This window comes from Apiospora aurea, assembly GCF_038362705.1.
Source record: "Apiospora aurea strain CBS 24483 chromosome Unknown utg000005l_segment0_segment0, whole genome shotgun sequence".
Lineage (NCBI taxonomy): Eukaryota > Fungi > Ascomycota > Sordariomycetes > Amphisphaeriales > Apiosporaceae > Apiospora > Apiospora aurea.
In genome coordinates, this window is record NW_027117392.1 from 4197466 (window position 1) to 4222373 (window position 24908).

The following is a 24908-nucleotide window of genomic DNA, read 5'->3' on the forward strand; positions in this document are numbered from 1 at the left end:
TTGAACTGGTCGAACGAAGGGGCTGAGCTATAGCCCCGCACGGAGAGGCTTTGTGTTATACAAGTCAACATATGTACAATCGTCGCCAGCGCTGCATAGACGGCACCTTAACGTCCGCTCTGTCTAGTCCATTTCATCCGCCGCCATACTACCCTACCAAAAGTGTTGCCTCTTCCGGAATTTGGGGATGGCTACCCCGTCTCGTTTGAGTAGCCACAATGGCTCGGACGACAAGGAGAGCAGCCTCCGTCCATCGTTTGCTAAATTCTGGAAGAAGTTGAAGCCGAAATCCGGACCGCACCGCAATCTGACATTCGTCTCGGCCAATCCTGGCCTCCCCAATGGTGCGTAGTGATGTGAATACTAATCAGTCGTCAGCGGAACGACACCACGAAGGAATCAATTCTTTTGTTCTCAAACCTCTATGAAGGCAAAGCAATGCACAATTTATTCTCGTCCTAAGGCTGGCTGACACTCATTTCGTCCCAGGGCCGGCTGCTCCAGGCTCCGGGGCCCTTCGCCAGCAGCGGCATGACGAGGGCGCGGATAAGGCCGAGACCCGCCGCGCCCAGGTCCGTCGGGCTCAGCTCCAGCACCGCCAGCGCAAGGCAAATTACGCCAAGGGGATGGAGATGGATATCGTGAGGCTGCGTGACGCCATCGAACGGTGCAAGGCGGACTGTCGGGGGCTCGCGGGCGAGAACCGGAGCATGCGGGAGCAGTTGGCTTCCGTGACGATGATGAGTGAACCACCGCCACAGCAGCAGCAGCAGCAGCAGCAGGCGCCGCTGGGTGCTGACCAGGCTGTTCCGTCTGTGATGCCTGGCATCGATTGCTCAATGACGATGGCCGAGTCTGAAATTGATGGCATCAGCAATCCACTGCCGCCGACTGATGGCTCTGTTGGAGACACAGATCCCGCTGCTACCTGGGCCGCTTCCTCCTTCTTCAGCTCAGAGCCGGATTACATGACCTACTTGAGCGTGGACAAGAACCCAGGCTCACCTGCGTTCCAGGTCACGAGAGACATGAAGCCAGATCAGGAGTGGCGCGCTGGTTTCGTCGAGGAGGTTCAGGCTCCGGGCTCAACGCTCGGGAGAGCAGACGACCAGGTAGAGCTGGCTCGAGACCCAGAGGAGGAGACATATAGGGCGATCAACTTCATTTTGGCGTACAATACCCTACCCCTACCCCTAACCCCTAACCCCTAACCCCTAACCCGAGCATCCAACGTCTCTTCTTGGATATCTGTTACTACTGTTCTGGGCAATGGACGGGCGCTGATAAGTGTTTGCGGCTTTTCTTGTATCTCCGCACATTTCTGTCCTCATCCCCAGAGAGGGATTATTGCCAAGTCATTGTTTTTGTGCTCTAACTTCCTCCGATCGATCTAGTCTCGAGCACACCTGCTGGGATCACTTTACGACAGCCCACTTTCAGCTGTACGATGGCAACCAACCACCATCAGCGAATTCAGCAGTCACCAGCTGCAGCGCCGGCGACGTCGATGACCCCTGCCACGGCCACAACCTCATGCTGTCAGCCATGGCGCTCCAGCAGGCGCCTGGTTCTGTGCTCCAGAATATCGAGAAAGTTGCCGCAGCCGCCCCCGCCCCCGCTGGGTCGATATCCTCTCCCGGAGAAATCCCTCAGGCGGACATGGGCGGGAGCGTCACTTGGCGCACGACGGGCCTCACACTCGAGTCGCTGCACAGCCTAGCGGCGACGCTGAACCCGCCGGACCTGGAGCTCGCGCCCGTCCAGGCGTGGTTCGAGATGGTGCGCGAGTACGGACAGGAGGCGGTGCTGGATAACGACGGGAGGGTCCTCGACACGCTCATCTCCGAGCTCAGGGGCTCGTTCAAGTGTCTGAGCTTCGGCGCCGTCATCGAGCGAACCGCGTTCGACGCTGTTTTACGCAGGGTTTTGGGAGATGGGTAACTGGGCATTGAGGTAAAAAGAAAGTCACTGGCTCTAGATGCAACAATTGGGAGCAGGCTTTGTGAATATCACTATTAATAAGCTCGTCTAGCTACCAATAAACTGACTATATGAAATTACTCGAGGCGCTTGGATGGAACCCGAGCCCTATGCCCCCCTTTCCCTGTCGCTCCGACTCGGGCTTGTACCCGTCCACGAGGACCCATGCAGGGTGGAAGACGGCGAGACCGAGCACGGCCTCGGCAACGAGAAACCCATCCAAGAGCGCGAACATGGCTTGGCCGGCGCCGGTCGTCGCGAAGCCCTGCGTCAGGCCGATAGCCCGGTACAGGTCACGGATCAGGAGACACACGACGACGAGGATGACGATGACGAGGTAGCCCTTGAACCGGTGGGTCAGGGCCCTCCCGCTCCCGGCCACCCCGAGCTCCACCTCGGTCGTCCGGCTGCCGTACTGGCGGTACGTCGTGAGGGCCTGGCACAGCACGACGGCAAATAGTGCCATGAAGACGGCCAGTGTCGCCGCGTGCAGCCCGATGCCCACCGCGACGACGACGGCGCCGCTGTCGGCGTCGGGACCTAGGCGCGTCGTGCTGGAGGTGCCGGACAGCGCCAGGCCGAGGCCCACGATCTGGACGGCGAGCCCGGCCAGGTCGGACCAGATCAGGTAGACGTACCACCCGGGATCGATGAGGGAGTGCTCTTTGCCGATGATCTGGAGAGTCCGTTCGATCGTCATGTACATACTAAGACAGTGATTAGATGATCACTTCAGTAAAAAGTGCGGCCTTTATATTTCGTTCCCTGCCCTCTGCAGGTCGATTTGCCGTAGGACATCAGAGGTATAGAGTGACCACTTACGCCAAAGAGACGAATGACGGGGCCAGTGTGAGGAGGATCGTAACCACCACGAACATGTGGGCGCTCAAATTGCCCGTCACACTACTGCAACGGATGCCGTAGCCGAAGATCTCGAAGACGCACGCGAGGGCCAGCGGGATGCTAAAGTTCACCCACCGGCGCAGCAACAGGGTAAAGATGACGCATCCCAGCAGGCTGGACACAAAGACGACAATGAAGAGGACGCTCACAGCCTGGTTCATCGTTTGGCTAGGCATTTTGGGGGATCGTCTTGGTGGTAGATAGATATATTGATCGGCCGTAATGCGGTGATCGTCGCACACACACTACTACTGCAGGTGTATTATTGTCGGACAGAGGAAGGTATAGCCGGCATCAGTATGTATATCTGTCCATCATCCAGAATATTGGCGATACTTCTTTTTCTCTTTAGCTTGTGCCGGAAAGCTGTTGTTGCGAGACTGGAGATCTGGAAGCAGCGAGATAGAGAATACTAAGCAAGACTCGTGAGCGAGAACCAACAAACAATTTATAAAGGCAAGAGAGAGAAAGATGCCCGAGCCACGAAGCCAGGACTGACAGATGCAAGTGATGCAAAAGGCGGTGTCCGAATCACAGCAAGACTCGGACATAGCTCGACCAGTGACATGCCCTCTTAAGGTTGTCTTTACGCGACCCGGCCTAGAGCAGTCGTTCACGCAGGACCAAAAACTGCCCTTTTCCAGGTGGCCGCCCCCCTTCCCCCTCCCTATCCACCTGATCTCGCCTTGGCCTAGCCCAGCGAACGCCGACTTGACTCCTGCTCATGGCGGGAAACCACTTCCTGATCCTTTGACTGATACAAGCGCGAGATCCTGATGGCATGCCGTCTGGAGAGGGAGGGAGGGAGAGAGAGAGAGAGAGAGAAAGAGAGGGGGGTCCAGATGCGGCAACTGGCGGCCGGGCTGAAGAAGACCCTACCCCCTACCGCTGCTGCCGGGGCGGCCAATAATGGATAATAAGACTGCGGTCGAGGCAATCTGCACATTCCATCGCGCCCAATCCTGGACATGGCCGCCACCACCATCAGCGCCGACGAGCTCTAGCTAGGCCTTGGATGGATCTGGGCAGGGTTGCGTAAACGCCGTATCATGTTGAATGGGTGCAGGTGGGATGACGTGCAGGAACGGGTAGGTAAGGTACCTAAGGTAGGCAGACAATTTAACCTGACCTGTAGGTAAGAGGGGATTGCACCTCAGCCCTGCCGAAGAAGAGGAAAGACGATGCTGTGGAGGTACCTCAGACTGATCGGAAGTTGGGAAAAGTGGGAAAAGTGGGAGGATGGGAAGGTGCCACCCCCAAATTCCTCCCCCAACTTCCTAATATGCTCAAAAGAGCATGTGCATGCATGTGCAGCTGAGATGTTGCTTGGAAGTTGGACCCCCAACACCAAGAGGACGTACTTGAACACGAAAACGTTGTCGTAGAGTGGGGGCGGCAGTGGGCGGCACCTCCCGCCTTTGCCCAAACCAACATGTCATTCTGCTTCAGCTACGTTCGGTGCCTTCCTTCCCTTCTTTCTGCTGTTTTCTTTTCGTGCTTGCCCACTCGCGCTTTGCGAACCAAACATGGCCACGATGGGAGAGACGGCCCTGGTGGCTGTTAACTTCAGCAGGACAAGATCAAAAGATATGTGTGGAGCAATGGCGACTAAAGTGTTATCTGGATATATGCAATCTGAATGATACGACGCCCTCGCCTACTTCCCGCAGAACTCCTCAAAACCAAATCATCGACTACCCGAGGAGGGCCGAAATAAATAGTCCGGCCTATTAACCTCTCTCGCCCTAAGGATTCCCAGTCACCAAGTACCTGATTAGGCATTAGACCAGGCAGTGGTTACCCCCCTCGCTTACATTAATTACATGCCCGGCAGGCTGAAGCCCGTCGCGTTCGGCCAGTTGCCGATGAACGCCGGGTCGCCGCCGATGCGCACGTACACGCCCACCGCCGGGATGCCGCCGTCCAGCACGTAGAACTGGTACCAGCCGGGCGGGCACACGTGGGCGTTGGGCGGCGCCGTGACCGAGCAGCTGGTGCCCTGGCAGCTCATGGCCGGGAAGATGGTCCGGGCCCCCATCGAGTTGCCGTGCGTGCTGGAGACAGCGCCCAGGAGCGAGACCTTGATGGCCCCGTTGACCGCCGCGCCGCCGAGGGTAAAGCTGACCGTCTGGCCGTAGCCCCAGTCCTTGTTGGTGAGGCTGAAGGTGGGGCGCGGCTTGCCGTTGAGAATGTACGGCGGCGTGAAGACCTCGACCCGCATCTCCTCCGGGTGCACGCCGTCCTCGGGGTCCGAGCCCGTGATGAGCACGCGCCCGTCCAGCAGCGTGATGGCCTCGCTGTGGTAGAGGCGCGCGACGATCGTCGTGGCCATGTTGCTCATGCGCTGGCCCACGGGCTTGGAGGGGTCGTAGAGTATGGCCTGGTAATTGGGGTCGGTGGCGAGGCCGAAGCCGGCCACGCCCTCCTTGGCGCCGTTGGCGATCAGGTAGGTGCCGTCCGGCAGCGGGGCCATACAGCTCATGACGCGCTTGGAGGGCATGCGCTCCAGAGTCCACTGTGGTTGGGGAGCCTCCGGGTAGATGGTCACGCAGTTGTCCAAGCCCTGGCGGCCACCGCTGGCACCACCGCAGATGAAGACGCCGAGGGGGTCTGTGTACGGCGCGTATTGCGGGAGAAGCACGGCAGTTCCTTCGAGAGGATAAGTGCGACCTCCGTAATCGTCGTTCACCGACGTAGGCATCATGGGCATGTTTTTGATCGTCTGGAAGGTGTTCTCGTCCAAGATGCGCCCTTCATTCCAGACAGACGCAAAGATGCCACCGCTGGGAAGAACAGCCAGGAACGGGTACAGGTTGTTCGGGTCCGTCTTCTCCAGCCAGTCCATGTACAGAGGCGGGCTGCCATTCGGAGGAAGGATCTCCAAACTCGGCTCCGGTGCAGCATTGGAGCCCTTCTCACCGCCGACGACAAGCACCGATCCGTTAGCCATGATCATGGCGCTCGGGTACCAGCGCCCTGCCTGAAGTCTCAGGATGTCCACGTTCTCCTGCCAGTCGTTGGTACCCTTGACGCCGGCCGATCCGTCAGGCCAGTACAGCCGGACGCCAAAGGTCGAGTCAAGAGACCAGCCGCCGACAGTGAGCTGCCTGCCCACCTTGTCTGGTAGTGTGATTCCAGCGTTGCAGAAGACGTCCGTCTTCAGATGCATCGTCCTCCAAGCCGCAGTGAAGTTGTTCACCTGGCTCAGATCAAGCTCGTACGCCCCTGTGCTGTTGGGGGCGCCGGTGCCCCATTTCTCCAGGAACGTGACCTTTCCGGTAATCGACTGCATGGTCAATAACGGGGTGACAACACCGCCAACAAGGTTGGAGTAAGCCCCAGCGTCGTTTCCTGTGGGGTTGCCAAACACGTAAAGCGGCGTCGCCCCGGACCATTGATATGTAGAGAGTCGGCTACCGCCACCGCAGATGGCTGAGGCGTTGCCCGCGCAGGGGATATTGCAGTCTGACTCGGCCTGCTTGGCGACGCCGGGTTGAGCAAGATCCCCGGGGTCGCCGCAGTAGCACTCCTCGCCGTACTCCACGCCCGCGATAGGATAGCCATACAGTGCACACTGATGCAAACATTGGGTGGCAGTATTGGTGCCTGGGTAATGCAGGGCCCACGGGAGGGTTCGTTCGTTGTTGACGTTGTCGTTGTAGCACCCAATGTAGGTCCAGGTGTTGTTGAGACCCGACGTCTGGACGACGGGAGGCTGGTAAACCTGAGGCTTCCCCTGGGACACAATGGATATATAGCCAGGACCACCACAAGTCTGCGAGTTGTCACCGGAGCATGTGGTACTGCACTGCGAGGGGTCGTTGGTGACATGCCCTCCATTGTAGATAGCGTTGCCGCAGAAGCACTGTTTGGAGAACTCGGTGCCTGAAATCGTATATCCTCTGTTCTGGCAAAGGTAAGCACAGCTCTGTGGCGTCAAATTGTCGCTATCCGGGTTCTGGTAAGTGGCGAGGATACGTCCATTCGGGCCATCCTGCCAGCAACCCTGGGCGGACCAGCCGGCGGGCAGGCCAGTCGTGCTAGGGACTGCTGCGGATGTGGAGGTGGGCGTTGGCGTATTTCCAGGCGTGGATGATGAGCTGCTGCTGCTGGGGAGTGGCGCTGTACCATTCTTGACATATACTGACAGGCGGTTCCCGTTACCGCAGTATTCGTACGGGTTGCCGGCGCAAAGTTGGGAGCAGTCGCTAGCCGAGGCAGGCTGCGGACCGTTTTGGAAAGAGTTGCCGCAGTAGCATTCGCGGCCATATTCGGTTCCAAAGTAGGTGGCCCCTTGGCCACTGCAGAATTTATAGCATGACTCTAGGGTCATCCCGTTGTCGGCGTAGGCAGCTAGTTGCAATGTACGGCCGGGCACTTCCAGCTGACAGCCATACCAGACGTAGTTGCCCACTGTCCGAGGCTGGACTGGTCCTGTCGGGGTTGGGGTCGGGGTCGAGCCAGCAGTGCCGGTCGTTGTAGTGCTGGACGCGCTGGGAGCAGCAGTAGTGATCGACGGCAGTGCATTGCCAGAGCTGTAGACGTTGAGACGATCCGGTCCGCCGCAGATTTCCGTTTGGTTACCAGAGCAGAGCATCGAGCAGCCTGAACTAGCAGGGGCACCTCCGTTCAAGAAACTGTTTCCACAGACTACCGAGAGAGTAAGTGTCTGGATGAGAAGCACCCTTGTGTGGACAACAACAGGCAGGACTTACAGCATTGGCCAGAGTATTCGGTACCGGCAAGAGAGAAGCCAGCTGCTCCACAAGCAGCCGTGCAAGTCAAGGCCGAGTTGTTGTTGCCGGTGTTGGCTTGGTATGTCAGTGTTCGACCATTGGTTCCTTCTCTGTAGGAAGCAAGAAGTTAGCCATGCGGTCTTACCTTGGATATAGGGGCGCCCTACGAGTAACATCCGATGGATTTCCAGCCGGGCACACCAGTATTGGGCACGGGTCCCATGTTCTTGGGGTTATTGTACAATGACAAAAAGCCAGCACCTCCGCATGTTTCGGTCTTGTTGCCATCGCAGGGTGTGTTGCACGAGCTGTCCGAAGTCATCTTGGCCCCAGTCGCAATGGTTCCTCCACAGTCTGTATGATGGTTCAGGATTCGTTCTGGTCAGCAGGGAGAGGGGCATGCTACTTACAACACTCGTGGTAGTACTCAACACCACCATAGGGGTAATTGTTCTTGTCGCAGTAGGCGAGGCACTTCTCAACCGTCATACCCCCATTGTCGACGTAACCATCCGAGCTCAGTGTACGGAAAGTCTCGGTATAACACCCAGTGTAATTCCAACCGGCCGGCAGATCCTTGCGCAGGATGTTTCCATTCACCAAGGACACCGAGGCTAGGAAGGCCAGGGAGGCGAGCACCGATCGCCCCATAGACCCCATGGCTGGAATCGAATATCTCAATGTGTTGTATTCAAAACGAGTGTCTGTACGGGGGTGGCCGAATGTGTGGAGCGGTATGGAAAGCACGAAAGAGGCCATGTGGTGGACATGCCCCTATTTATGAACGCGATGTCCTTCCATGCCATCAATGTTCTAGATGGATGCCGCTGAAGGCGAGTGCTGGACGCAGGCTAAAGGGGGGCCTTAGATGGGCTTGGCGGTGGTAGATTGGCACTAGGCGTGTCGAAGCTTCAGCCAGGTCTGTTGTTGTGAGGTCGTGCCCATCCAGGTCTTAACGGTAGGGGCCCTTGATGAATCGTTGCAGCGGCTTCAAGGCATGCCATGCCCGAGACTGGTAACCGTGAGCCCGTCGCCATACGCGCTCGCCATGTCTGCCACGCATGCTGCCGTTGAGCCGACTCTGGTATCTCGTGGCCGAACGGGCAGGCACTGCGTTGTGCCCTATCCTCCGCCTTACTTGCCGTTAGAACGGTTTGCTTGGCTCTCGCTTTCTTGCCAGGCGCAAACGGCCTCATTTAGCGTGATTGCTATCTCGTATTTTCGTAGCCTTACAAACGACACCCCGAGTTCCAAGTCGTGTTTCGTGTTTTGCAATCCCCCGCCCAGCCGCAAAATGGACTCGCCACGTTCTTCTACTATACTTGAGTCGAGAGCTCTGCATTGGCCTCGGCCTTGCAAGGCTTTCCATATATCCTTGTGGGCCTAGGGTCCAGTGGCAGAGCGCCGCTGTGAAGTTGGATAGCCTGGCCACTTGCCGAGTCCAAGGGTATTAATTCCAGAAGTTGTCGGCTCAATCGGATCAACCGGAATCAATTAGTCGCTAAAAAGAAAGAAAGAAACGCCATATAGTCGACACGCATGAGTTCAATAGAATGGTCAATGTCCGAACTGTTGACCCACCAGGATACTCACAAAATGGAATGGTGTGCGTGTCTGCCCATCTCCGGTGAAAGGTGTATGATGGCATTCAAGGCCGCAACTGCAAGAGAGGCAGCATATGCGCTCTATACGTTGGACCATACCTAGCACCACAACCACCCATCGAAACAGTAGAGAAGAGGACACAACCCATACAGGCTCATTGGGCGAAGCCTCTGTCCAGCCCCTTATACACGTCCTGAAGGTGCCCGTGATCACCTTAAGTGACCCAAGCGCCTTGGGGAGATGAGTGGCATTGGGAGAAACCACTGCTGAAATGACGGGTTTCATGAGCTTCGCAACACCTGAAGTCTAGATACGCGAACTCGTGGAGCTGGAATATGTGGACAATCAGCTCAACTAGTGCCAAGCGCGCATAGTGCCAATAACGAGGAGAGAGGTTTTGAGCAACAAAAGGACATTCCAAGACCAACCGTCGGGAGGGGTGTGCCTGAAATGCTGCATATCGCAAGACTCTTGCCGCCCAATAACCCTTTCCCCGTCCCATTTCCTGAGCCCCCAAACCAAAACCTTAACGCCACCAGGGGTTCTTGGAAATACAACAGTCTGCCGGCAGGGTCTACTTTGGGTATGCGTATCACGCAACTAAACATGCACCATTGTTGCTATTATACTCACGGAATGATGGTCAAGGGGCCAGGCCATTTGGCGATGAAGCTTCCACATCGTCTTTTCTTCTTTTTCTTCTTCTTCTTTACTTAAGATTTGGACTAGTCTTCCGCTTGGTCGTCAATCCTTTCTGCTGCCGCCTCCCAGTCATCCTCCACCGGCTCAACCTCCAGCTTCTTTTTGGGCTCCTTCTTGAGCATCAAAAGCTTACGTCCAGCTGCAGGCTTAGCCTCGCTTGCACTGGCAGTAGCAGATCTGCCTTGTTTCGCTGAAGACCGACCAACCACAGAACTCCAACCATCAGCATTTTTGACCGGATCGACTTCCCGGCGCAACACGTTCAGAGATGTGTCCGCGTGGCAGAGGAAGACTGCTTTCGCGATATCCGAGCGTACAATCGTCTGAGAAACCAATGGTTTTAAAGCGGTGACAGATGCCTCTAGAGCCTGGGCAGCCCATGATCCCGAGCCCTTGATTACTATTTCGTCATTGGGAAGGAAGCCTGTTGTGTACGTGACCGTTGGTTGTGTAGCTAGATCTTTTGCCAAGACGCTTTCCACGTCTTCGACTGTGAGCCCAAATCGAGGGGCTGTCAAAAGCAAGGCGTTGTAAGGCACATTCATCAAGGGATTCGTGGCCGGACCGAGCGCTGTCGAATCTTCTGTAAGGCTGGATGTTTTGATCTGAACACACTGGGCCAAGGTCTTGGCCGGCGCCGAGACGAACCTAGGTGTCTTAAAAATGGAGACATGCCTATGGGGCTCCGGATCCTGAGACTCGCTATCCAAGCCATAGTCCTCTGCTAAAGCGTGGAGGAACGCCCGTTGTTGCGACTTCATTGGCTTGAAGCGAAGTCGCTTCTCTTGAGGGTCGCTTGCAAAGACACGGAATTCGCGCTCTTGCGCTTGAGCAAAGCGAATGCTCTCCTTGAAAAGCTCCAGAGTCTTGTCCGAGTAGGGGATATGGTTGTCCTTGTGAGTCTCCGGATCAATGTTCAAAGCGGCTGCCAGCTTGGCATTTCTCTGTAGTCGGAGGCACTCATCATCGCACTTGAGTGGAGGACGATCCGGGAATGGATTCGCCTTGCTTGCCAAGCACCTGACTTCTTGCTTCCTGTGCTGGCATCCGCACGTAATGAATGTCTTGGCTTGGCAGGGCTTGTCCTCTTTGCAAGGATAGGGGGCATGGCAGGGATCGTTATCGGCATGATCGCACGACTTCTTGACCTTGAGGCAAGGCTGTTGGCAATGTGATCCTCGGATGTTTGCATCTTCGCACTCGCCCGGGCGATGGCATGGCTTAGTACATAGATGTGTACCACACTTCAGCTTATTACCACATGGAAGCCCGCACCGTGGCTCTTCAAACCAGCAGGGCTGGTTTTTCAGGGTCTGTTTGCCACAAATACACCTCTTCTCAACCAGAAAGGGGCAGGGAGGACATGGCTTGTCATCAGTATGGCAAGTATGCGACACACGGGGGTGCCCGCATGGTGGACTAGAGCGGGCGCACTCATACCGGCACTCTGGCGGCTGAGTGCCGCAAGGTTGAGGTGGGTATAGAACAGTGCGGCCGCAATTGCAGCTGATTTCTTCGAACACAGCTTCGGGGCAACTAGGGCAGGGGCCAGGGTGGCACATCTGGTTGCACGTGTGCTTGCCACACTTCAAGTTGCGCCCACAAACTCGAACACAAATCTACGGAGATACGAAGTTAGCAAACAGTCTTTCCTTCGGCAGTTATAAGGCTGGAATAAATGATCGCAGGGGTACACTTACATGCTCGGCTTCAACTTCATCATTGGAGGCGGCAACGTTCTTCCGCTTACGCCGAGCAGCTACTCGTTCCACAGCCCTCTTCTCGCCTGGACAGCAGTGTAAATCGTGATTGTGCCTCCCGCAGCTCAGCTGTGCACGGCAGACTCGCATACACTCGGGGACATGTAGATTACCTTGGTGACACAGAGTGGGAGTAGTTGTCCTGCCACACCTGCAGGTGATGCCCATGATCTGCGAACATGGCGGGCAAGACGAACCGTGACATCCCGCGAGGCATCGATGCCCACAATCCAAAGGTTTGTCGCAAACCTCCCTACAAGTAGGTACAGGTTCCTTGCAGTTTTGACGGGGATGGTCAAGGATACCTGCCAGTTGGGTCTTTCCACAGGGGCAATGCGTCACAGCGTCGGGTGCGAACGGACAATGTGCGGGTTCCTCATCCTGGGAATGACACGGCTGTTGGCATTCATGAGTGCCGCAATCAAATGGTCGACCACAGACTGCCTCGCAACTGAATGTGCCTTCGTACCAACCGTCCGTGACTGCATCCGAGGCACGCGCGTCGTCGTCGACCTGTCCATGATCGTAAGAAGCAACCTTTTCCCCTCGTTGCTCGCAAGCAACGTCCTTGTGCTCCTTTCCACAATAGCAAAATGAAGGGATAGGTATCTCGCAGCTACCACACAGACCCGAATGACACGGCTGCGAACATTCGTGTTCTCCGCATGGAAGAAGATCTCCGCAAATTTCAGCACAGCTCCAGCCATTGGCATAGCTGGTCTCAGTGCAACGCTTGGTCGATATGTTTTTGCCACAGAAACATGACATGGATGGGCCCATCATCCCGCACGGGGGACAGGGGCCGGCATGACACACCAGACCGCATGGGTGCGGACAGGTTGGCCGCGGTTTAGCACATGTCTGGTTGCAGGAGTGAGGCGGAAGTCCCGGGATAGAATGAGGGTTGGCTTCCTTTTCACACCAGCAACGATAAGAAGTTGGCTCCTCGGTGAGGGATGAATTACAGCCTGGGCAGCGCCACCCATTCGGTGTTTCTCCACCCTCCTGCTCATTCGCTTTTTTGTTCTGGTTTGAGTACCATTTTCGTACACAAGATAAGTGAGCTACTGTCCAGCAGATGGAACAGGACCAAACTCGAGAGTTTCGCAGGACCTCGTTCGTGCAAATAACGCACTCATAGTGGCCGTTATTGATGTCTTCGTGAATGCGGGTAGGAAGGTCAGACGCTGTAGATTTGGGTTCCTTCTTCGACGGGGCAGACCTGGTGGCAGGACCAGCGACTCCCGAAGCACCGTTCCTGGTGGCAGGAGACTGTTGGCCAGGTACAAATTCTGGAGCGTCTACACTCAGTGAAGCAGCCGAAAGCGAGTTGCTGTTTGATGCTGCACCTGATGTCAAGTGGCCCCCAAATGTGCGCCGACCACCATGAGCTGCTCGCTGTCGAGGCTCACCACCTCCTCGTCTGGGCTCACCACCACCGCCACCTCGTCTGGGGTTCCTCGCCCCTCTGCGTCCGCCCCCAGCGCCGCGGCCGTTTGCACTTGGAGAAGCACCGGCATCATGAACTGCCGGACTCGGAGGTTGGACAGAGCTCGGGCTCTGCGTTTCTGCCAAGTTTGAGACATTTGAATTTTGTGCTCTCCTCTCCTGTGCTTGCCCCCCTCCCCGGCGTCGACCACCTCGACCTCGACCAGATCGACCACGGCCTGGCTGCTGGCCGGACTGCTGGCCTGATTGCTGGCCGCCTTCCGGCATGGTTGAGTGGGCAGATGAAGTGATTGTTTGGACCTCAGTCATTGAATATCCCAAAGTTTCAAAGGCGAAGTCGAGATTAAGCCGGTTCAGTGTGGCGAGTCTAGTGGCTCGAATATGGTGACTTGGTCGCTCACGAGCGTTTTGCGCTTTTTGAAATACAGCGGCTTCAGAGAGTGTGCAAAGGAAAACGTACTTAAGAAAACGGAGGGTGAAAGGTGCGTGAGGCAACACAAAGGCGTAGTTTGTGCAGCAACCGCCGAAGTGCAAAAGAAGCTGTTTTAATAATAATGGAAAGCCGTGCCAACAAACGTGAGTTTTTCCCAAGGACGGGTGTTCAACAACTCGTTTGTTTCCTCCGCTGGGCTGGGACCAATCACAATCACATGAATTATGATTCACTTTCTATCATCAATGACTTTTGGGGACCGTCTGTGGCAACTGGGGCTGCATGTAAGCCTTTCGCCTTTTTTTTGTTCGCTGGTTGACTCACACTGCCTCTAAGAATGGGAATGGCCCAGAGGAACCCTGCACTCCGCCCTGGCTAACTTTTTAGCGCTCTGTACATCTCCCGAGCACACCCATTAATTCACCATCCTCCTATCAACCACTTGACTTCTTCAAAGCCCATCTACCCTACCTCCTAAGGCAGATAACATGTTTGTGCTATTTTTACGAAAGTCCAGAAGATGACGAGCTTCTATGAGACAAACTGATGATCCCACTGTTATGTGCATATCGCCATCAATAGCAACCCGGCACCTATTGCCATAAATATGCGATGATAAGACAACAGCCCTCGAAGCAGCTATGCGGCCCCCAAGTGTTCTTTTCGTACATGCATACACGAGTTTTTCCATTATCAATCTATGTTTAACCTCCTTTCTTTGCTGTCGGCCTTCGACATGAAAGGGGCGGGGTATCTAGAAGCTTAGTTGTAGAAAACAGGATATACATGACTGCGTTGGCAGTCCTCCCCAAAACTCGTAGCATACATATACCTACCAAAGCAACCATCCGCTATTTGATGGTGCCACGGATTTTGCCACCCCATTATTCCGTTTTCCAAGAGCGAGGCTTACCCCAACCGCAACTGCGCCAGCTCAGGACTTTTCCATTGCCTCGTCGCTGGCGGCATTGGACACAAAATCTGATATCGCTTCAAAATAGCCCTCTTCAAGCACACTCGAGTTATGGTCGCCTCCGGGTAGGGGTTTCCAGACTTTGGTCGCCGTAGTTGCTAATTCGAATAGTTTGCGCATATGAGCCGGCCTAAAATATCGAGAGTTAACGACAGGCCTCGTTTTGCCAAGAAGCAATAAACAGTTCGTGTAGCGAATGCATCGTTCAGCAAACATGGGTTGAAATCCTTGTCCGCGAGCGAACTCAGGTTTTGTGGATGGCTGTTTCGAGTCATCATGATACGACGTCAAGAGCGTTTTGCAAAACAAGAATAATTCACCCCAGCACGAAGTAAATAACTTACGGGACAATCTCATCTTGTAAACCGCTGAGGAACAAGATGGGCACCTCGGTGATGGAGGGGATGACCGTCTCACTCGGCCAGACTTGGTGGCACAGGTAGGTCAAATACTTGGCTGGCGGGATGACCGAAGGGATCAAAGTTCGCATAGACAAGAACGTGTTCTCTAGGATGAGACCAACAATGTCGCCTTTCTTTTGGTTCTTGGAGACAAGCTTGATGCTGACGGCTCCTCCCAAGCTCTGGCCGTAGACGATGAGCTTGTGACTTCGTGTCTCGGCTCGGTCCCGCAAGTAGTCGAGGGCGGTCTGCGCATCTAGCATGAGGCCCTTCTCATCAGGTTCGCCTGTCGATAAACCATAGCCGCGATATTCCAGCATAAATACGTTGCAGCCAATGTAGTTGATGATCATGCGGGCAATGGGCAGTCGGTGGCCAATGTTGCCGGCATTGCCGTGGAACATGATAATAGTACAATTCGAGAGCCTTCCGCCCCTGGGGCCTCGGATATAGAAGGCCGAGAGCTTCTCGCCATCGTTTGTGGGAATCACTAGTTCTTCGAAATCTTTGATGCCAAACTGGGAGGGTCGTGGAACTTCAGTTCGGGCATTGGGGGGCATATGCGAAGGGTAGATCAGGGCCCTGCGAGGTTGCAAAATAATACGTTAGTCACTCATGTGGTCCAGATCATTCGCGCAATTTTCGTGGACTGCTGCTGGTGGGTTGAAACGGGTGGTCAGCTGGAGAGATGATGCGGAGGTCTTACTTCTGTTTAAAGTAAAGGAGCGACGTGAGAACAGCGGCAACGCCCTGTGCGACCTGTATTAGCTCGTTTGCGGCTCGACATCGGTGGGAGATGGCGTGTCGCGTTCGCCGACAGGCTCGAGAAACAGAGGACGACTTGAGCGAAGACCACGAAGTTTTATGTGAAGCTGTGGGCGACGACAGCGTCGGGGAAGTGTGAGGCATGGCATACTGTGGAAGCGAGAGCAGGGGAGACGCATGTAAGAAGCCACGGTACTCAGCAAAGAAACGGTCTGCTCCAGATAGCTGGTCGTCGGACCTGCAGAGGAGGGCGACGATGAAGGCGACATGGCAGGTAGGTCAAGGACGGTCGGGTCGGACAGGCAGGAATAGATATTGGGAGCGCAGCATCCAGGGTAGGGTCAGAGAGCAGAGCCCGCTGTCTGTCTGGGGCGAAGCGGTGGACGTGATAGGAGTGTTGAGGGTGGAGATGCACGGAATAGGAATACCAAGTAGGGATAGCCGTGGGGTGGGATCGAGAACAGGGCCGCTGGTTGGCCTCTGTCGAGTTTTTGCGTGAAGTTCATTGATTGAGGTTCAAGCAGTCCCCTCGTTTCCCCCTGGGCGCAGCCCGTACTGAAACAATGCACAATCTTTCCTGGTACGCTACGGCTTCTTAACTGCTGACACCTGCCAATTGGCTCATATGGAGCGATTGAGCCTCGACTGGACTGGACTGCAAGACTGCTACTCCTCGGAGATTGAAACGTACAGGCACAGTACAGTATTAAGTCCTAGCATGGAAGCTTCAGCCCACCACTAGTACTTTCCAGTATCAGGTATTGATACGTCTTCCGAGGTTACCTTGAAGGTAGGTACGTGACGGATACAAAAGTGTCTGGCATGTACGGAGTAGGCGCTCGGCGCGGGTACTGCATTGATCTTTCTCAATTCTACCTTACTTACTCCTGCAGTACTGTACGTACAGGATCATCACTCTTGGGAATTGATGCGAGTCGCAAGACCAGCCTACACCTGACAACATCTGTTTCCTTTGATTCCTTAAGTACCTACCTTGCGCGTTTCACAACCCTGGGGGCCCATCGCAAACAGAGGGCTTTTTGCCGAGTTTGGTGTGCTTCAATCGGGCATATGTCTAGGTGGGCACTTCACTTTGACTCTCGCTACTGTGTTATTAGTACAGCAACATTCTTGGACCCTGGAGCTTGCTTGGGTCGCCATGCTTTCTGCTTGTTTTTCCCCCTTCCCTAATGGCCAATCGATGAGCTTGATTAATAGGGGTGTCAACCGATACTACTACTACTTGTATCTATCTCGCATGCATGCGTATGCTCCCGTCTGTCGCGCGTGTTTTATGTGGAATATTGAATATTTAGTGTCTGTGGGGAAGTGGTGTCGTCCAGTCCCGTCTGGATTTTTGATCCAAGGGGGCAAGAAATCCAAAGTACAAACAATACAGGTAGGTTCCGTTGATCGGTTGCTTACACGGAACGTATCCCGGCCTCTGGTTGCAAAGTATTGTCACTACATTACATGTAGATGATCTCGCCGGGGTGTACGAAATACGGTATTCACTGGAATGAGGCGGCCGCGGTCACCTTGGTTGCGGCAAATCGCGTTGCTAGCACAGACATGGATCCATACGACTAACAACAGTAGGCCAAAATGGTCTTCATGGCTAAACGTACATGGTCTACCTACCTTTAATTGCCGCCAAAAGACGAGAAAGACAACAATGGTCTATCTGCTGCGCAAAAACACTCAAGTTCTTGTCACTGGAACAAATCAACTGTCACCCAGCTACAGCGGAGCGTAAGTTATGCCGTCTTGGCTATAGTGAACTTCGCACCAGCAAGTTGATCAGCTATTTTCCCGCATAGAAGAAAGAGAAACACCAAGTCGAGGATCTCGGATCTCGGATCTCGTAAATGTCCTTGGCCAGTTCGAGCGAAGCCAATCAAGCAGTATCACACAAGCAGTGATACTGGTGAGCCGAACCTCTTACTTTTGATCGAGAGATGCAAATATGAGAACACGAGTCACTCAGCTACGGCGGCCTAACAGCCCTTGGTCTGCTTACTTGCGTGCAGAAGGGCGTCCTAGGCAAGCTGGTACGTTGAGTATAAAATGCATCACAAAAATCGCATTCACACACAGTACCGACAAGTCCACGGGATGATTTTCTGGAAGGAGGCTTGGAAAGTAAGGTAAGCACTGGAAAGACCCGCTGTCTCGGGTTCCAGACATTGCAGGTGGGCTTTTCCAATGTTCGGGTCTTCGCGATTGATGAGAATAGTGGCACGCCTTGTATGGATGACGTACGAACGCATGCAAGTTTGCAGCGATCTTCCGCTCTCCTCGGATTACATTGCTTATTCTTCGGCTGCGCGTTCATAAGGTAGGTACCTAATGTATGCTGTGTCACAGCAGCTGGTCGTATATATTGACTGCTGCATCAGGGGTATGGAGACCAGAAGCAATGCGCCGTCTGCCACGCTTTAGCGCCGGCCCAGCTTCGCGGAACTATCGTCTGATTGCAATCTAACCAACCGCGATATCATCGAGCTAAGGCAGTAGGTGGGTATTGAGATGAAGTACTTACCGGGTGCGCATCACATGGACCTGAACGCCTATCCTCATGTTATTAGAGAAGGCGGGCGGGTGATTTGAGGATTTGCTTGCAGCTCCGAGGTTCGACCCAAGTCCGCCCAAGTCCTCCTGCTTTGGCCGAATCGCAACCAAATGATGTTGGCAGGAGTGGCCCCCGACGGCCATGCAGTACCTAGGTCTTGATCCTGCCAGTCGGGTCCGAGGGGTAGACGCGCGCCTTTTGGAGAGCAAGATGCTTGTTGTGCCCGTTGGTCAGCAATTAAACCGCGACCTCATGCAGTTCATGCCTCAGATATCTGCCAGGGGCGGCTCAGGGGTTGGAGGGATTGACATTCCTCCCGAACGTGCCTCGTCCAATTGGGTCTCTTTCAGCCCGGGCTGAGTTGCTGATCGAGTTTGGGGTTGGTGGCTTGGGGTCTATTCTTATGCCCACGGACGGACGACACTTGGAGGATGTGGTCAAGGTCTTTGACAACGTGACAATCCTGCGGAAACCTCGGGGGCTGCTACATGTAATGGATGTGACGAAAGAAAGGATTATGCGCCAGTTGGGTGCATCCTCCATTTGTCCAATGCCAGCAGGGCTTATCCGATGCGATGCAGCCATCAATGCAGTGACGCCGTCCAGACGCTGCGTTGTACAGAACGGTACCTAGGTAAGCTGAAATCAGGTTACGTGACAGCAACAACAACAAACAACAACAAGCGAGTGTGTCTCTGGCCAGTCCGTCTCCCCCACTGCTGAAGACAATCATGTGCCCTCATTGCTATGTGCCGTCAACCAGTCTTTTAGCCTTCGAGATGTATAGAGTTGACCGATCTCGTGCCTGCTTTTGTGCAAATGAAGGAGGCGCATGTGGTTGATACACCAAATGATAAGACAATTGCGATCCAGGAGAAACGAGAAACGACAGCAGACCATGAACTGGATGGTCTCGTGGAGTCCCTTCAATTCTGAGCTAGCCCCGGTCGTCCCTTGTGCCTGGAGCTTGTGGGAATTAGGGACACGCCGTTGTGTGTCGATTGCTTGTTCTATTTGGGGTTTGACAGGTCAGTTGACCAATGGCCGGATTGCCTCATCTGGCCCCGGGGGTTTGGCGTCTGTTTGGCTCCAGGAATGGCTCCCAGAAGGGGGGGGCGTCGGCGTATCGGGGCCATAGCAACGAACGAAAAAGAGAGACGCATAATGCATCGGCGCCCAACGTTCCAACATCCACCCCAAAGTCCAGAGCCGATGGCCGCCAAAAAACCTGGAAAAATATCACCTTCGGATTCACCAGTCCAATACTTTTCCACGTTTCTTGCTCCTCAACCCCACGGCGGCGGACGCTCGACAGACATCCAAAGCAAGTCATTCCTGCGCGTGCAGACAGAGGCTCCTCTTCGCCCATTTTACCCCAGTTCCGCCCACGATCGCCCACTTCTCTCGGACCCCAGGAATAACAGAGCTCTGCCTCACTGGACGTGAACCTGGTTCTACCGTGACTTAGGCTTCCTGAAAACAAATCTGCAAACTATCCGCATCACACCTCTCACTCAGCCTCTGTTTCTCGCTACGGCCCCCGCTACTCGGTCCTCCGTTGAATCTTGTAGTACCGCTTTACGGGCTAGGCTTGCTTGCTTCACTGTCCTGCCCGGGCTAGTCACGAGAGTTTCCGGGAGCTGGATCCGTCAGCTTCACTGTGCCGGCTCTTTCTTGGCTAGTCAGTAGCCCAACTACCCTGAATCAACATCCGGGAGATATCCAGCAGTACACAGGCTCGCTGGGAACCTTTATGCGATTGGCAGCCAGTACAACTTATCAGAAGATCGGCCTCTCTGTTGGCTTCTAATTTTCACCTCGGTGGCCATATTCCTGGAGCAGCAGCGAAAGAGCAGGTGGTGTTCGCCCCAGTACCCCAGGCAATATCAGCTGCAAACACCTCCAAAAAAGAAACATCAACAACTCCACGGCCGTCCATTCACAACAGGCGACACGAAGGAGAGTGTGTAGCGCTGCGCCAATCAGAGTCTCGACCTCCCCCGAGAGCGCATCCTTCCTGGACCACCCCGAATCATGGTCTCATTTTCGTGTGAGGTAATGTTCCCCCTCCATTAACGACTAATCTTATTAAGAGCCCAGAAGTCTGAGCCTGACATCACGGGCTGAGAACCCGCTCCCCTAGAAGTCCCTCTACATGCCATCGCATCCATCTCCTCCACCAAGGCATTGCGCCACCCCTCCCCCATCCGTTTCCTATTAATCCTCTGATGTGTTGTTATTTTGGGCACTGATCGCGCAGATAGCCCGTCCATCTGCTTTTACCCACCTTTCGTATCATTCCGTCGCCTTGGTGGTCTCCCCCTTTATTCCTCGCACACACACATCATCCCACTGTCGCAAGCAATCGAGCATCGGTTCTCCTTGCGCACCGTGTCTCCTGATCAGTTTCACCCCTCTGCCCCTCCAACCAGATGACACACCCTTCCTTTTGAAACGGACGCCCAGTCCCATCCCATCATACACGCCCCCCCCGGTACCCTTCTTTTACTACTAGTATCACTTGCATCCATCCTGCGAATCGTCTTCTTCTCGACCGTTGTTGTTGCACTGCACTACATTGCTGTCTTCCATCTGTATAACCCAACGCTAACCTGTCCCAAAGTCGTGCGGCGACGTACTGACCAAGAAGAAACTCGACCCCCATCGAAATCGTTGCTACGGTGCGACTTTCACATGTATTGATTGCATGGTCTACTTCCCCGGCACTGAGTATCGATCGCACACTGTAAGTTAGGCAGCTTCATTGGCAGGTACGAGATGCTGATTCGGCAGATAGACCTGCATGAGTGAAGAGCAAAAGTACCAAGGTGCCCTTTATAAGCCCAAGAAACAGAAACATAATCAACCAGACAACCCGCCCGCGGCTTTCGAGGAGTACCAACCCCCGACAATGCAGAAGCAGGCCTACGTTGAAGACGTCACGGAAGGATATGAGGCGTACCGCGACTATGACAGCGACGGGGACAGCAGGTCGGCGGCTGATCTTCCCCCAGAGGCGCCTACCCCACCCCCCAGCAGCTGATGGACTGAACGTGTTTGACTTCCTTGTGGATGCCACACCCAATGCTTCGAGACTGGAGTTGCCGTCGAAGAATGAGAGTCAACAGCTTGTCAAGTTCAAGTCGGATACAGAGGATTACATCGACGCCACGGGCTATATGGTTGACGACGAGGACATGGTCCACTATGGCGCAGACCCCATTCCGGCGCAAGTCCAATTCGAGACCCCTGTTCCCAAAGCGGAACGGAGGAGGACCAAAGACGGCGAGATCAAGAAGGACAAGAAGCGCAAGCGCTTGCATATCGAAACCAACAGCCCTTTGGCTATTGAGAACGGGCCTGCCGATGAAGTGATGACCGATGCACCAGAGCTGCATACGGGTCTGACTGGTGGCCTCAACCGTATGATGCGTCCGGTATTCCCGCCATCGCCCGATTACTCGGGTGGAGATGGCGGTGACAAGTCGCCAGCCAGTCCGATCAAGAAGTCCAAGTCCAAGTCTAAACCCAGCCGTACGGAGGCACTGGGCAACGGATTGAAAGCTCTGGTCTCAGGTTCGTCCAAGCCGGCGAAGGTTTCGAAGAAAAGGAAGCACTCGTCGGAGCGAAAGGAGAAGAAGAAGAAACATCACCACCATCAGTCCGACACTGAAAAGGCCCCCAAGCTGATCGAATACCGACCATCAACTGCTGATGGAAAGGAGCCGGATGGGCAACTCATTGTTTACAAGCCTCGGTCAGAACTATTTCTGAGCATGTGCACGAAGGGACCGGAAAGCGAGCGTGGTTACAGCATCAACAAGGCCTTGAAGCGCTTCCATCGCGAGCGGACCTCATCGGGCACAAGCCTTGGCAGGACTTCGGAGGAGAAGGAACTCTGGCGGTCGCTACGCATGCGACGCAATGATCGAGGCGAGATCGTCCTGTTCTCGGTTTGAGGCCTTAGGCCTCGGTGCATTGAAACGGAACAGGCGGCGTTGATTGGAGTGAATTGAGTTTTATGATACCATGGCTCAGGGGCCACACGGGGCTGCAACAAGGCAGCTTCCCTGGGCGACTTTTACTATTACTGCTACTGTTACGATATCGGGAAAACTACCTGCTCTGCAGCTGGACTTTGGGGCTTGGAAAAAGAGCATACGGGGGGTGGCATGTATCGGTAGCATAGGTACGGTTGGGTTTGGAGGGCCGGTCTGGAGCAGATCTGGCGAGTAATGGGCAGGACATTTGATTCTGGAACGTGTCTTGATAGTTGTGCTTGTAGCCATGGGCTCTGGCGTTCGGGCTTGACTTGGTCAGGATAATAGAGTATCGTCCCGCATGGGGAAAGATCAAATCAAACAAGGCCTCTTCTTACTTGACATGAGGGCATGTGTGTTCCCGCTTTTCTGCTTGGGAGTGGGACAAGGCCTGACATGCCCCTTTGGAGCTGACTATTACACATGAATTATGTGGCTTGTCCTTAGGCAGGGCGGGAATCGATTGCTTGGCGAGTGGGAATGCCGATGTTTCAATGATGGCCTCAAATGCCCAGACGCTAGATACGTAGCAGTCGAGAGGGTCTATCAGCTACAACTCATCGTGAGCCCTCTCTAAGCAGGATTCTTCATCTTATCGAGCCTCAATATTCTCTGGTGATCATATGATTACCATCTGATACAATTTCGGCTCAGTCTACCTGCCAAACCATCCCCTTCCAAGGGAAGATAAACCACCCAGATCGGGGCCCAGATAAAAAAGAGTAGCCTGTCGATGGCATCTTGCAGGTGCTTTCAGCACTCTATCCGTGCTACTACTACTTGGTGCCCTTAATGTGTGTAAATATACGTGCAGTTACACTCACCCAATTATAGAATTGGTGGTTTGTTCCCAACTTTCCGTCTCTGCGCCGCGTCGGCCGGGTAAGTAATTATTTGATGCGAGGCCGTGGCCCCTGAGGCTCTGGTTTTTTTTCTTCTTCTTTTTTTCCTCTGAGGCCAATAGTTATATACATCGCTTTTCCGAGGTCGGAGTCTGTCAGCGCCGGCTCAGCCTCCGAACTTTTGCGAGGCCAATATTGACAATGCGCGTCAATACGACGAGCCAAACAGGTCTTCTGCGCAAGTATGAGGGCGCACGACCGGCACAATTTGCCTGCCGGGGGGACTGGGTGGCTGCTGTTGCAGGCAAGGCTGACTTACCATGTGCCCTAGAGTTAGGCGACGTTGTATCCCAATCGGTAAGTAAACCCGTCAAGCGAGGACCTCAATTCCAAACACTCACCCGGAGCCTGTACCATTTGAAGCTTACAATGGCAACATTACCAGAATCAGTCCAATCCAATGGCATTGCCTCAATCCTTGTGCAATAGTCTACCTCGTCCCATGATTGGAGCATCTCTGTGCTTGCACATGCGCCTCTCCCTGACATCAATTCGCCACAACACTTTTGTTTTGGGCTGAGGGACTGCATTGCGCACAAAATATGGCCTCTCTTTCTCTCCCTCTCATGCGCCCAGGTGAGATGTGACTGAGGGAAGAGTACAGCTCTCGGCTGCGAGGCCGACTTTGTGGGATTGGGAGGGAGGATTGTAGGCTAGACATGTGTATAAAAGGAGCTTCATCCTCAGTAGAACTTCCCGGATACTTGGCTAACACCTGCCTCAACATCGACTTTGTTTGATGCGTATAAATAACACATACAGGCTTCTCCAGCACCTGCGTGTTTTGCATGGTTCTGCCCTCTAAAGCACTGCTGCTCCTCATATTCGTCTCCCGCTGCATCATCATCCCTCACGGCCGACATCGTTATGGCTTCAAAAAGGTACTGGGCCAACTCGTCAGATATGTCACCTCCAAGTCAAAAGCTAACGATGGGCAGTCTTCAACAGAAACAGCACGAAGGCGCCCAGTACATACCTGTTTCACGTGATCGAAGCCACGGCTCACCATCCACGAACAACTACACCGGCTTGAGCCCCATGGAGCGGTGGCAAGTTGAATCTTCAAGGGACCAGCCATGGCACGCCCTCTCAGCCGTCCAAGGATCAAGCCATCCTTCTACGAAGAAGACGAAAGCAAAGCAGGGATCTAGCCACAAAGCTTCTGCTGGCTCTAAGCCTTGAAAGGGACAGGCCTAGGCACGGAATGGATATCCAGCTTATTAAGTATATGCTTTACTGGTCTTTCGATCTTGCATGGTCGGTCAAGAGAGAATATAAACAAGTTTTTGCTTCTTTTTCAGTGGCATTGTCTTGGTTCTGTCCAGCTCTGGAAGTTGGACCGAGGTGTTGTTGGAGCACTTTCAAAGTATACAGCCTCACACCCCGGCTCTCTTCACACGCGGGAGTTATCCGTGTACTCCTGAGCGAAGTTTCTTTGAAGCAAATACAATGTTCAATCTGATAAAATGCAAGAATCTACAAACCTGATGGCGGCGGTTCATATCCCAATCGTGACAACAGCAGGTCAGACCTTGATTAGTGGCAAGCATTGGCGCTGATGTAATGGCCTCGAGTGTTACGCCAAAAACCAGAGGGATATGGAGTTTAAATTGAAAGACAGGGAAGTTGGTTATGGATTCTACTTTCACCCTGAGAGACAAGGGGGGGCATTCACCACAGCAAAACG

General features: G+C 54.3%; 8 protein-coding genes across 8 annotated transcripts; 4 read left to right on the forward strand and 4 right to left on the reverse strand.

The window, feature by feature from the left end:
- Positions 1-187: 187 nt before the first annotated feature.
- Positions 188-1941, forward strand: PG986_007859 (uncharacterized protein; the record flags this gene model as incomplete). The annotated part of the gene is made up of 3 exons (XM_066844081.1): positions 188-344; positions 490-1171; positions 1395-1941. 3 exons carry the CDS (start codon positions 188-190, stop codon positions 1939-1941), a joined length of 1386 nt encoding a protein of 461 aa, XP_066700193.1.
- A 106-nt stretch (positions 1942-2047) lies between these two features.
- On the reverse strand, positions 2048-3059 carry PG986_007860 (RTA1-domain-containing protein; the record flags this gene model as incomplete). The annotated part of the gene is made up of 2 exons (XM_066844082.1): positions 2048-2687; positions 2803-3059. The coding sequence occupies 2 exons, from the start codon at positions 3057-3059 to the stop codon at positions 2048-2050; spliced, it is 897 nt and encodes a 298-aa protein (XP_066700194.1).
- A 1643-nt stretch (positions 3060-4702) lies between these two features.
- Positions 4703-8279, reverse strand: PG986_007861 (WSC domain-containing protein; the record flags this gene model as incomplete). Its single annotated transcript, XM_066844083.1, has 4 exons — positions 4703-7533; positions 7599-7729; positions 7787-7973; positions 8030-8279. The coding sequence occupies 4 exons, from the start codon at positions 8277-8279 to the stop codon at positions 4703-4705; spliced, it is 3399 nt and encodes a 1132-aa protein (XP_066700195.1).
- A 1670-nt stretch (positions 8280-9949) lies between these two features.
- On the reverse strand, positions 9950-12066 carry PG986_007862 (NF-X1 type zinc finger protein; the record flags this gene model as incomplete). The annotated part of the gene is made up of 2 exons (XM_066844084.1): positions 9950-11125; positions 12049-12066. 2 exons carry the CDS (start codon positions 12064-12066, stop codon positions 9950-9952), a joined length of 1194 nt encoding a protein of 397 aa, XP_066700196.1.
- Positions 12067-13056: 990 nt separating this feature from the next.
- Positions 13057-13425, forward strand: PG986_007863 (uncharacterized protein; the record flags this gene model as incomplete). Its single annotated transcript, XM_066844085.1, has 1 exon — positions 13057-13425. One exon carries the CDS (start codon positions 13057-13059, stop codon positions 13423-13425), a length of 369 nt encoding a protein of 122 aa, XP_066700197.1.
- A 1077-nt stretch (positions 13426-14502) lies between these two features.
- Positions 14503-15976, reverse strand: PG986_007864 (BEM46 family protein; the record flags this gene model as incomplete). The annotated part of the gene is made up of 4 exons (XM_066844086.1): positions 14503-14671; positions 14886-15524; positions 15649-15701; positions 15761-15976. The coding sequence occupies 4 exons, from the start codon at positions 15974-15976 to the stop codon at positions 14503-14505; spliced, it is 1077 nt and encodes a 358-aa protein (XP_066700198.1).
- A 4926-nt stretch (positions 15977-20902) lies between these two features.
- On the forward strand, positions 20903-22238 carry PG986_007865 (uncharacterized protein; the record flags this gene model as incomplete). The annotated part of the gene is made up of 3 exons (XM_066844087.1): positions 20903-21025; positions 21077-21270; positions 21296-22238. Coding segments are annotated over 3 exons (1260 nt in total), but the record flags the coding sequence as incomplete, so codon positions are not given.
- A 1124-nt stretch (positions 22239-23362) lies between these two features.
- On the forward strand, positions 23363-24403 carry PG986_007866 (uncharacterized protein; the record flags this gene model as incomplete). Its single annotated transcript, XM_066844088.1, has 2 exons — positions 23363-23518; positions 23984-24403. 2 exons carry the CDS (start codon positions 23363-23365, stop codon positions 24401-24403), a joined length of 576 nt encoding a protein of 191 aa, XP_066700200.1.
- Between the last annotated feature and the right edge of the window lie 505 nt (positions 24404-24908).